At 44.2% G+C, this 13,297-nt stretch overlaps 1 protein-coding gene across 2 annotated transcripts in view; it reads left to right on the top strand.

The window, feature by feature from the left end:
- The window catches only part of LOC115154054 (E3 ubiquitin-protein ligase RNF152), a 56,047-nt gene extending 43,280 nt beyond the window's left edge, over positions 1–12,767 (top strand). For both annotated transcript variants that reach the window (XM_029699888.1, XM_029699898.1), the window contains one exon: positions 10,014–12,767. In XM_029699888.1, the coding sequence (XP_029555748.1) occupies positions 10,461–11,096 (636 nt within the window). In that variant the 5' untranslated portion in view covers positions 10,014–10,460 and the 3' untranslated portion in view covers positions 11,097–12,767. The remainder of the gene's footprint in view (positions 1–10,013) is intronic.
- The last annotated feature ends 530 nt before the right edge of the window (positions 12,768–13,297 follow it).

Raw genomic sequence — 13,297 nt, 5'->3', positions numbered from 1 at the left:
GGTGTTGAACGCTGAGCTGTAGTCAATGAATAGCATTCTCATATAGGTGTTATTTTTGTCCAGGTGGGAAAGGGCAGTGTGGAGTGCAATGGAGATTGCATCATCTGTGGGTCTGTTGGAGCGGCATGCAAATTGAAGTGGTTCTAGGGTTTCTGGGATGATGCTGTTGATGTGAGCCATGGCCAGCCTTTCAAGGCACTTCATGGCTACAGATGTAAGTGCTAAGGGGCGGTAGTCATTTAGGCAGATTACCTTAGTGTTCTTGGGCACAGGAACTATGGTGGTCTGCTTGAAACATGTTGGTATTACAGACTCGGACAGGGAGAGGTTGAAAATGTCGGTGAAGACACTTGCCAGTTGGTCAGCGCATGCTCGCAGCACAGGTCCTGGTAATCCGTCTGGCCTTGCGGCCTTTTGAATGTTGACCTGTTTAACCTCTTATGGCTAGGGGGCAGTATTTTCACGGCTGGATAAAAAAAGTACCCGATTTAATCTGATTATTAGTCCTGCCCAGAAACGAGAATATGCATAGAGAAAACACTCCAAAGTTTCTAAAACTGTTTGAATGGTGTCTGTGAGTATAACAGAACTCCTATGGCAGGCAAAAACCTGAGAAGGTTCTGTTCAGGAAGTACCCTGTCTGACCATGTATTTGCTTTCTTTGACATCTCTTCCAAAAACTAAGGATCTCTGCTGTTACGTGACAATACCCACGTCTCCAATGGGCTCTCAGAGCCCGGGAAAAACAGGAATGAGCCCGGTTTTTCCCTCAGTTTACAGACAGGCAGATTCCCGGTCGGAATATTATCGCTTTTCTACGAGATAAATTGCATAAAAATTGGTTTTAAACAGCGGTTGACATGCTTCGAAGTACGGTAATGGAATATTTAGAATTTTTTTGTCACTTTCTGCGCCATGCTCGTGACCGTGGTTTACCATAGGGATAGTGTCTAGAACGCACGAACAAAACGTCATTGATGGAACATAACGATGGATTATTTGGGACCAAACCTACATTTGTTATTGAAGTAGAAGTCCTGGGAGTGCATTCTGACGAAGAACAGGAAAGGTAAGAACATTTTTCTTATAGGAAATATGATTTTGGTGAAGGCTAAACTGGTTGGGTGTCAAAATAGCTAGCCCTGTGATGCCGGGCTATGTACTTAGAATATTGCAAAATGTGCTTCATCCGAAAAGCTATTTTAAAATTGGACATATCGAGTGCATAGAGGAGTTCTGTATCTATAATTCTTAAAATAATTGTTGTGCTTTTTGTGAATGTTTATCGTGAGTAATTTAGTAAATTCACCGGAAGTGTTCGGTGGGAATGCTAGTTCTGAACGTCACATGCTAATGTAAAAAGCTGGTTTTTGATATAAATATGAACTTGATTGAACAGACATGCATGTATTGTATAACATAATGTCCTATGTGTGTCATCTGATGAAGATAATCAAAGGTTAGTGCTGCATTTAGCTGTGGTTTTGTTTTTTGTGACATTATATGCTAGCTTGAAAAATGGGTGTCTGATTATTTCTGGCTGGGTACTCTGCTGACATAATCTAATGTTTTGCTTTCGCTGTAAAGCCTTTTTGAAATCGGACAGTGTGGTTAGATTAACGAGAGTCTTGTCTTTAAATAGCTGTAAAATAGTCATATGTTTGAAAAGTGGAAGTTTTCGGATTTTAGAGGAGTTTGTATTTCGCGCCCCGCCCATCATTGGATATTGGAGCAGACGTTCCGCTAGCGGAACATCTAGATGTAAGAGGTTAAAGGTCTTACCCACATCGGCTGCGGAGAGCGTGATCACACAGTCTTCCAGAACAGCTGTTGCTCTCATGCATGTTTCAGTGTTATTTGCCTTGAAGCAAGCATAGAAGTAGTTTAGCTCATCTGTTAGGCTCATGTCACTGGGCTGCTCTCGGCTGTGCTTCCCTTTGTAGTCTGTAATGGTTTGCAAGCCCTGCCACATCCGACGAGTGTCAGAGTCAGTGTAGTAAGATTCGATCTTAGCCCTGTATTGACGCGTTGCCTCTTGATGGTTCATCGGAGGGCATAGCAGGATTTCTTATAAGCTTCCGGGTTAGAGTCCCGCTCCTTGAAAGTGGCAGCTCTAGCCTTTAGCTCAGTGTGAATGCTGTCTGTAATCCATGGCTTCTGGTTGGGGTATGTATGTACAGTCACTGTGGGGACAACGTCATAAATGCACTTATTGATGAAGCCAATAACTGATGTGGTGTACTCCTCAAAGCCATCGGAGGAATCCCTGAACATATTCCAGTCTGTGCTAGCGAAACAGTCCTGTAGCTTAGCATCTGCTTCCTCTGACCACTTTTTTATTGATCTAGTCACTGGTGCTTCCTGCTTTGATTTTTGCTTGTAAGCAGAAACCAGGAGGATAGAATTATGGTCAGATTTGCAAAATGGAGGGCGAGGGAGAGCTTTGTGACCAGCCTATACATCTCTGTGTGTGGGGTATAGGTGGTCCAGAGTTTTTTTTTCTCTGTTTGTACATTTAACCTGCTGATAGAAATATGGTAAAATGGATTTAAGTTTCCCTGCATTAAAGTCCCCTGCTACTAGGAGCACCTCCTCTTGGTGAGCATTTTCTTGTTTGCTTATGACGGAATACAGCTCATTCAATGCTGTCTTAGTGTCAGCCTCTAACTGTGGTGGTATGTAAACAGCTACAAAGAATACAGATGAAAACTCTCTCGGTAGGTAGTGTGGTCTACAGCTTATCATGAGATACTCTACCTCAGGCGAGCAATAGCTCGAGACTTCCTTAGATATCGTGCACCCGCTGTTGTTTACAAAAATACATAGACCGCCGCCCCTTGTTTTACCAGACGCCACTGTTCTATCCTGCCGGGACATCATATAACCAGCCAGCTGTATGTTAATGTTGCCGTTGTTCAGCCACGACTGATGAAGGGGAAGAGAAAGGTTACACCCTTAGAGCCGATGTCCGCTGAAATCGAATTAGCATAATAAAAGAATCCCCATGAAATCCGTCAGTTTAAAGAAGGATTTTTAAGCCTCGAGACAATTGAGACATGGATTGTGTATGTGTGCCATTCAGAGGGTGAATGGGCAAGTAAAAATATTTAAGTGCCTTTCAACAGGGTATTTTAGTGGGTGCCAGGTACGCCAGTTTAAGTCTATCAAGAACTGCACCGCTGCTGGGTTTTTCACACTCAACAGTTTCCCGTGTGTACCAAGAATGGTCCACCACCCAAAGAACATCCAGCCAACTTGACACAACTGTGGCAAGCATTGGAGTCAACATGGGCAAGCCTCCCTGTGGAATGCTTTTAACAATACATGCCCCGACAAATTTAGGCTGTTCTGAGGGCAAAAGGGGGTGCAACTCAATATTAGCAAGGTGTTCTTAATGTTTTGTGCACTCAGTGTATATCCCAAATCAAATCAAATTGTATTTGTAACATGCGCCAAATACAACAGGTGTAAACCTTACAGTGAAATGCTTAATTACAAGTCCTAACCAGTAATGCAGTTTAAAAAATAAGAGGCTGCCAAATAAAGGAACACTTGAGTAAATGAGGGCTACAAAGTATATTGAAAGCCGGTGCTTCCACACTGGTGTGGTTCATGGGTTAATTAAGCAATTAACATCCCATCATGCTTAGGGTCATGTATAAAAATGCCCAGTTGCCCATTATTTTGGCTACCATGGCTAGAAGAAGAGATCTCAGAGACTTTGAAAGAGGGGTCTCAAAGGAACATAGGGGGATGTTAATTGCCAAGAGTGTGCAAAGCTGTCATCAAGGCAAAGGGTGTCTACTTTGAAGAATCTGAAATAGAAAATCTATTTTGATTTGTTTAACACTTTTTTGGTTACTACATGATTCCATATGTGTTATTTCCTAGTTTTGATGTCTTCACTGTTATTCTACAATGTAGAAAATATTAAAAATAAAGAACAACCCTTGAATGAATAGGTGTGTCCAAACTTTTGACTGGTACTGTACATCAAACATAAAGATCCTCCACTTTGACAATAGATATGATTTTTATGAGATGGAAATGTGAAGTACACATTTGGAATCATGGATATTTGGCTTGCCTGTATGACATCAAAATGGTATTTATTATAATCCTCAACGTCTCATCTTTCAAAATACGTTTACAGCATTTCTCTCTCAGACAACAAAATATTTGCAAAAGTTGCCCAATTAGCTGAAGGCATGGGGGATCTTCTTGTTCCCCCATCCCTCCTTCTTGTCAAAACCCATACAGACAGAGCCTGAGGTCATATATAGCATGTTACTGTACAGCCACTGCGTTCCAATTTATGCACTTATCATTGCCCAAATCGACCATTTTCAACTTGTATACAGGTACGAGTGTAAAGGGCTACAACACTTTATGTTTGTGTTTCCTTTATTTTGGCAGTTACCTGTATCTCAAATCAAATCAAATCAAATTTATTTATATAGCCCTTCGCACATCAGCTGAAATCTCAAAGTGCTGTACAGAAACCCAGCCTTAAACCTCAAACAGCAAGCAATGCATGTGAAAGAAGCACGGTGGCTGGGAAAAACTCCCTAGGAAAAACTCCTGAGAAAGGCCAAAAACCTAGGAAGAAACCTAGAGAGGAACCAGGCTATGAGGGGTGGCCAGTCCTCTTCTGGCTGTGCCGGGTGGATATTATAACAGAACATGGTCAAGATGTTAAAATGTTCGTAAATGACCAGCATGGTCAAATAATAATAATCATAGTAATTGTCGAGGGTGCAACAAGCACGTCCGTTGAACAGGTCAGGGTTCCGTAGCCGCAGGCAGAACAGTTGAAACTGGAGCAGCAGCATGGCCAGGTGGACTGGGGACAGCAAGGAGTCATCATGCCAGGTAGTCCTGAGGCATGGTCCTAGGGCTCAGGTCCTCCGAGAGAAAGAAAGAAAGAGAGAAAGAGAGAATTAGAGAGAGCATATTTACATTCACACAGGACACCGGATAAGACAAGAGAATACTCCAGATGTAACAGACTGACCCTAGCCCCCCGACACATAAACTACTGCAGCATAAATACTGGAGGCTGAGACAGGAGGGATCAGAAGACACTGTGGCCCCATCCGATGATACCCCCGGACAGGGCCAAACAGGCAGGATATAACCCCACCCACTTTGCCAAAGCACAGCCCCCACACCACTAGAGGGATATCTACAACCAACAACTTACCGTCCGAAGACAAGGCCGAGTATAGCCCACAAAGATCTCCGCCACGGCACAACCCAAGGTGGGGGCGCCAACCCAGACAGGAAGACCACGTCAGTGGCTCAACCTACTCAAGTGACGCACCCCTCCCATGGACGGCATGGAAGAACACCAGTAAGTCAGTGACTCAGCCCCTGTAAAAGGGTTAGAGGCAGAGAATCCCAGTGGGAAGAGGGGAACCGACAAGGCAGAGACAGCAAGGGCGGTTCGTTGCTCCAGCCTTTCCGTTCACCTTCACACTCCTGGGTCAGACTATACTTAATCATAGGACCTACTGAAGAGATAAGTCTTCAGTAAAGACTTAAAGGTTGAGACTGAGTCTGCGTCTCTCACATGGGTAGGCAGACCATTCCATAAAAATTGAGCTCTATAGGAGAAAGCCCTACCTCCAGCCGTTTGCTTAGAAATTCTAGGGACAATTAGGAGGCCTGCGTCTTGTGACCGTAGCGTACGTGTAGGTATGTACGGCAGGACCAAATCGGAAAGATAGGTAGGAGCAAGCCCTTGTAATGCTTTGTAGGTTAGCAGTAAAACCTTGAAATCAGCCCTTGCCTTAACAGGAAGCCAGTGTAGGGAGGCTAGCACTGGAGTAATATGATAATGTAGCCAGCTGCTATATAGACATTGATTAAGACAGAACAATGTGAGGTGTCTGTGTTTCAGGATCAAGGAAATTCAATCAGTAAGTCTGGTCCTAGTGTTGTATCTATTCTCTCCAGTTTTCCACTAGGGTTTGTTGATAAGAAAGGAAAGGTAGCCAAGGACGTGGTCAAATATTGGCTTTGGAGAATGAGATGCAAGCTCCTCGAAATGTATGATCACCTCCCTCTCCAGGTCACACACACACATGGACACACATACTCACACACCTCCCCCCTCAGCTGTGTTACTGATGTATCCGAGAGGTAGTGGATTGTGTGTTTGTTGGTCACGCTCATGTGGGTGTGTGGGCCAGAGTTTATAGTACTGCTGCCTGGCAGGCACGTCTGTGGATGGGGATTGTGTGCGTGTGCATGTGTGTGTGTTTGCTGATGGGGACTAGCTCCTTAAGATGGAAATTGCCATAATGTGTCCTGCAGCAGTCTGCTGCACAGGCCTCTGGACACACATGCCACACACACACACACACACATACACACACACTTTTCATCATCGAGATACACCTTTCTCAAGGGCAAATGTGGTCTTCTCTGTTCGCCTGTGTGCTTCACTTACGATGTATAATAAAAATGTTGTCTAATTGAGATTAATTGTTGAGTGGAGGATTAACTAGGAGTGAGTGTGGAGCGTAAAAGTACTTGGCAACTTAGTCAAGGGTTTGTCCTAGACCTAGCCTCATGCCATGTAATGTCAACTAACCCCTAGTTTCAATTTAAAGAGTAACTGTTTCTGACTGTGCCAGAGTTTTTAGTCTTAGTACTGGTAAGTGGCCACCCGTGTAAGTGGTGTAATATCAATGCCTTTTCATGCATACATGTACATAGTAATGATTTTTTGTGAAAGTGTATGTTATTTTGTAGGAGGCCAGCCTTTCTTTCAGAAAAGGGAACTATTTAGTTTTGATGCATGTCTAATGTCTACGTTGCATCCCAAATGACACCCTATTTCCTATTTAGTGCACTACTTTTGACTGGAGCCTATAAGGAAATAGGGTACCATTTGGGACTCACACTTAGTCCTCAGTTTCTGAAGGTAATTTTTATTGATTGATTTTATTTCACCTTTATTTAACTAGGCAAGTTAGTTTAGAACAAATTCTTATTTACAATGACAGGTGTTAACCTGTGTTTCTGTTCCCTTTCTCTCCTCTCCTCCTTTGTCTTCCAACTCCCTTGCTACTTTTTACCCCCCTCTCTGACTTGCTCCAACCAGTTTATCATTTTTGGGAGTGTGTGTGTGTCCTTTCCTTGGTTATTTTTAGCCGCTGTCTTTAAGGAGGAGTGAGCTTTTTCCTTGGGCTGATTGTGTGTGCCGTGCAGCGAGGCAGGGGAGACTGGAGGGACAGAGTGTTTGTGTGTGTGTGTGTTCCAGTTACGCTCAGTGGAGGGAGTGTGTCTGTCCTTTCGGATGGTCCCAGGGGGCCAAAGGGGCTGTGGACAGGGATAGGGGTGCCAGTAGGGAACTCACCATCATTACTTAATCATATTCCCTTCCTACGGTCAAATGATATGATGGACCAAACCTTGTATTAAGACTTTTTTTAATTCATTCACAGTTGCTTTTAAGTGTTTTATAGAGGATGTTCAGAAATTAGATTGGCCATACCTCCTATAGTTCTGCTCAGTGACAGTGAGGTGTGTTTTCTTTCCCACACTAGGTGACTAGGTGAAATGTGAAAATGGGTCACGAAACTATAATGTGAAAGAGAGAGAGAGCGAGAAAGAGAGAGAGAGAGAGAGGAGTCACCTAGACAGACTAACAGTCGAGAAATGTATTTAGAGAGAGTAAATAACAGAGGATGGAGGGGAAGAGAGTAAATTATGAAGGAGGGAAGGAGAGGAGCATGAAATAATGAGTGTATGGGAATATTGAGCCACAAAGCATTTTTGTCAGATCAAAGCTAATCCTTATCTTATGAAGGGTTTTTACTAATACCCCTGGTTGTCTTACCCATCAGTCAGGTCTCTCTCTTGCTCTCTTTTTCTCTCTTCATCTGCCTCCCTTTCTTTCTCTCCCTCTTTCTCTCTTTCTCTCTCCCTCTGTATCTTCCCCCCTCTCTCTCTCTTCCCCGTATCTAAAATTACTGGGATTTTTCTGCATTTTACTTGACTTTGAAATGGTGGTAGAGAATGCAGAAGGGTTTAGAGAAACTAGGTCAAGCGGAGAGTGAAGGGGGTATCGCATCAGAACCAAAGCAGAAAGATACATTTTGCCTGGGGAGGGATAGAGGGAGAGAGGAAAAGAGGGGAAGGGAGGAAGTGGGTGAGGTTCGGATGTGTGTGGTGGAGACGCTAACCGCTGCAAATGTGTTGCATTTACAGTGGATTTAGAAACCTAACACAAGAAATAGATGTTTCTGTCCCAAAAGGGGGAGGGACAGTGACTTGGTACCCTATTCCCTAACTAGTGCAGTACTTTTGGCCAGGACCCATAGATAATAGGGAGCCATTTGGGACACAAATGGTATGTCACATGGATGTCTTCACTATGGCTGCAAGTCCATTACAACGTGTGAGCAAACAGCTGTGAGAGCTGAGGAGTTTAATTGACAATATATAATTTGACAATACTGTTGACATGAATAGTATCTATGGTCACCTTGAAAATAAAAAGGTTTCACGGTTGTTCCATGTCACTGTCCCTCTGTCAGTCAGTTACTAAGACATGTGCCTACTACCGTACAAGCTACAGTGTCCCTATAGGGCTTAGAGATGGAAGAGGAAAGAAAAACCTTGCCTTGCTTTGAGTCCAACTCTCCATTTCACACTCCCAGTTCACAGGAAAATAAAGCGTAGGAAGAGACCCTCTTCGGCATTTTAACAGCAATATTTTGACAGAACGTAATCATCTGTAAATGTGAGTGTCATAACAGAGATTCTACATGGATTAAGGTCAATTCCACATTAACGGAATAACGCTAATATTTTTTTTTTACTTTAAAAGGAATGCCAAACAAAAACCACTGATTTCAAAATTGAACAATCCATAGAACTCTATGCACAATGACTACTTAGAAAAAGGTACACAGTAAATAAATAAAATACATCTGGAAAAAGTGTGCAACGTTTGGTAACAGAATTACGGTAACGTCTTGTTAAAGTAGTCCTTGTGCATAGAGCTGTATGGTTTGTTAAGCTTGGACATTAGTGTTTTTTGCTTGGTTTACATTTGAAGTTAAAAATCTGAGTCTGGGTCGTAATTCTGTTACCATGGACTTGCCCTAACTAACATGGCTGATATGACTATGTAAGCAGAAGAATGGGAGAACAAACTTTCACAGAGCCTGTGGCTAACTAATACGTATGTTGATTTTGATGTATTCTGTGTACAGTGTGATGACCAAATTAATTTCCTGCTGTGGCATAAGGAAGTTAACTGAACTGAAGATAAAAAAAATAATTAGCAATATTATGAAAAATGCTTATATCCCACCCATTATCAGATCTCCTCTGCTGCCCTTAGTGCCCTGAGTTACCCTAATGTGTCTGATGTGGATATGTCCCGGATGATGATGAGGATGATAATGTCACTTTCCATCACGTGTGGTTGTGGCATGACGACCTCCTTTCTCTTTGCTCAGTATGATGTGGCATGTATGAGCTTCCTCACACGTTTCTGTAATGTTAGTTATTTTCTGCCATGTGTCTGATGAGAGCTAACCGCGTTGTATCACCGCGTTGTGTGTGTGTGTGTGTGTGTGTGTGTGTGTGTGTGTGTGTGATTCCTTTTGATGTTAAAGCCAGGCGGGCAGGCAGAGAGGCAGAGTGTTGATAGGGGCAGGGCAGCGAACTGATTTATCTGTGTGAAAATGAATGCGAGAGATCCAGGCTGATGAGCCAGCCCAAGGGGGATTGAGGGGGACACAGGCTGCACCCTAATCCCCATAGGGCTCTGGTCAAAAGTAGTGCACTGTATAGGGAATGGCGTGCCATTCGGGACACACACAAGCCTACGTGCCTGGCTGCCCACTACACTGCCCATGCCATGCCCCTGCTCCTATTTCTGCTCCACTATCATTGTTGATGCCAACTTCTATACATACACACACACACACTCTCTCTGCCCCGTGAATCTCTTCAGCCCATTAACACTGCTGTCTTCTCTCTTGTTTCAGAGATGAACCACCATGTGACCTCGATCATCCTGTGACATCACACCGACACTGAGACATCACACCAACACTGAGACGGCCAGGTGGGTGGAAGGACACCGAGCAGAGGCTATGAACTCAAACAGCACAGCTTTGCTCTGAGGAGATGATCTGGATACCATTTAGCTTCCTGCTACTACAGTCAAATAATAACAGACATTCTTCTTTGTCATCCTGATTTGTGTTGCAGTACACAAAAACAGCCAGTTACATCAAAGGGTTACAAGCACCGTTTCACTTGTTTACGCAAGAGGATAATAATTGAGCACGTTCTCTCCCTTCTCCTGAAACTATAAAGCACATAGCCTTGTGAAACCAGCCTATTGTCGTGATTGCTGACATTCTGACAAGTGACGTGAAAGGAAACGTGAACGCTACTATAAAGGACCCATAATAACAATCCATAACAAAATGGAGACTCGGTCTCTCTCGCAGGACTCCATCTTAGAGTGTCAGATCTGTTTTAACTACTACAGCCCGCGAAGGAGGCCTAAGCTGCTGGACTGCAGACACACGTGCTGCTCTGTGTGCCTGACCCAGATGAGGTCCAGCCAGAAAGAGATCCGCTGCCCCTGGTGCCGTGGCGTCACCAAACTCCCTGCCGGCCTGTCCGTCTCCCAGCTCCCCGATGACCCTGACATCATTACCGTCATCGCCCTCCCGCACGCCTCCGAGCACACGCCCGTCTTCATCCGCCTGCCTAGCAATGGCTGCTACATGCTGCCTCTGCCCGTTGCTAAGGAGAGGGCGCTTTTGCCTGGCGAACTGGGCTGCCGGTTCCTGCCAGGTGGCAGCGGGCAGCAGAAGGTGGATGTGGCGGTGGTGGCCATGCCTGAGCTGCAGCCCCTGGGGATGAGTCTCGATGGCCTGGAGGACACAGAGAGGAGGGGAGCCGGGGGAGGAGGTGGTGGAGGGGGGAAAGGCTCCACATGGTCCGGGGTGTGTACAGTGATCCTGGTAGCCTGTGTCCTGCTTTTTCTCCTGGGTATCGTGCTCCACAACATGTCCTGCATTTCCAAACGTTTTACTGTCATCTCCTGTGGCTGAGGGGAGGGGCCAGACATCACCATATTCCCTCCCACTCCCCCCTGCTGTAGCTCTACCACCCTCCTCAGCCTGGATTATGATGAGGATAAAGGATTTTATACCTATCATAGATGGCCAAGAAAACAACAAACAGACAGAGAGAGAGAGGGTTGCTACAAATAAACTGGGGACTGAAACTCATTTGCTCCTATTATTGATTTGGAGATATTCTGAAGACACAAAAAACACACACCTTTCCGTCAACTTGATGCACCCCTCTACTCTCCAAACCCAATTACACTGCCCCCCCCCCCCTTCAGAAGGAGGGCCTCAGCCTCATGGAATTCTCATGGAAATTTGAGGTACCCCGTGGATCTATGGACCCGGGGACCTAATTTGGGGAACCCTGTGCCCCTGGGGACTGGTAGTGTCAGTACTGAGCACATACAGTATCTCCAGCTGGAGCTGCAACCTCTTGGTAGACCTGGGATCAAATACAAAAATTGGAATCTTTTCAAATACTTTGAAAGTCTGCCTGGTGTGCCAGATGGGTGGGGTATGATGTTTTGGGACTTTTCTATTGGTTTATTAAGCCAGGCAATTTCAAACAGATAGGGTATTTCAATTGATTTTCCAAGTATTTGAAACCCAGGTCTGCTTTCTTTATTTCTGTCCTCAGTGCTGAGGCGTAACAGACAGTAGATCCAGTAATTACTGTATGTGGAATCCACTAAACCACCTCTAGCCAAGGGTTGTTCCTAGAGGGACTGATCAATCAATACTGCTGGTGGTTGTTCGCTGTGTTTGTGTCCCAAATGGCACCCTATATATTATATAGTGCACTATGTAGGAATAGGGTGACATTTTGGGGAAGCGCTTGCTGTGTTTCAAATTTTGTCAGAATCTCTCTAATGGTCTAAAAACAGAATGCTTACTTACTGTTGCTCCAATATATAATGCAGTACTGTACGTATGTGATGGTATTTTGATCAGTAATGTTTTAAAAACAAAAACAGGGAAATATGTGATCTCTGTGTTGTGTCATATACTTATAAACCAGCCTATATTTGATAGAAAACACATACTACATGTCTTCAGTAGCCAGCCAGCCTAAAGTAATAATGATTGATGTAGTGTTGAAATTGTTTGTCTAACCCCAATGCCATTTACTGAGAACAGATGGTCATTGCTTTTAATATTGAGGTCTCTGGTCAGTATTAACATGAAGGGAGATCAGTGTGTGAGAGAACATATAGGTGGGCGTCCGTGATAACCAGGTCTCAAGTCATAGGCAAGTCAAGTCACATTCTCTATCTCTCACACTGATCTCCCTTCATGTTAATACTGTCTTTGATCTTCATATGGGGCTGTGGGGTCTCAGTAAGGTGGTGTGAGGTTGCTGGGAGGAGTTAGGAGTGGGCAGGTTTGAGGCTCCAAGTCTTAATGCTAATCGCATTGATTTATGAAGAGTTATAAATATTTTCTTCTTCTCCATGTTTTTGTCCCAAATGGCACATTATTACCTATCTAGTGCACTGCTTTTGACCAGGGCCCATAGTGACCTGGTCAAACGTAGTGCACTATATAGAGAGTAGGGTGCAATGTGGGACACAGTGTCTTTCTTGTTGTTGACAAAATTATTATGTTCCGGTATCTACTGTATTAAAGCAATTGAGTGTAATCACAAACAAACAGGGTGAACTGTTTTGTATAGCAGCCATGTACAGACATGTACAGAATGATTGTATTTTTCCTTGTTGTCCTTCTTTCTATTTGTGTTTACATGTTTACTTCTGTCTGTCTGTAATAGTAGCCTGGTCTAGAATCAGTTCTTATTGCAGCAAGTTAGAAACCTTGGTGGACAGTGTGAAGATGCGTTCGGACTGGTCTAGGATCAGTGCTCAAGACAGTGGGTGTGTTAGGCTCTTTGTTAGGGTTGCAGAATTCTGTACATTTTTCCAATATTTCCAGAAATCCTGGTTGGAACCAATCACAGCCAGAGAGGAGGAGGTTGTAGAAATGAGAGACTCCAGGTTTTGTGGGGATTGGCTGATCAGCGCTTACCTACAGATAATTGCACCGGGTCTGTCGGCTATCAAACTGGTGCTAGAACCACCAACGGCCATGATGGAACCTCTGCCCAAGCATTCTGTATCCATCGCAATAGTGCACGATATAGGCAATAGGGTGCCATTGGTCACAGGCTCTGCTATCCCCACCAC

This window comes from Salmo trutta, chromosome 2, assembly GCF_901001165.1.
Source record: "Salmo trutta chromosome 2, fSalTru1.1, whole genome shotgun sequence".
Taxonomy (NCBI): Eukaryota; Metazoa; Chordata; class Actinopteri; order Salmoniformes; family Salmonidae; genus Salmo; species Salmo trutta.
The sequence above is the reverse complement of the archived record's forward strand: the minus strand, read 5'-3'. Positions and strand labels throughout refer to the sequence as shown.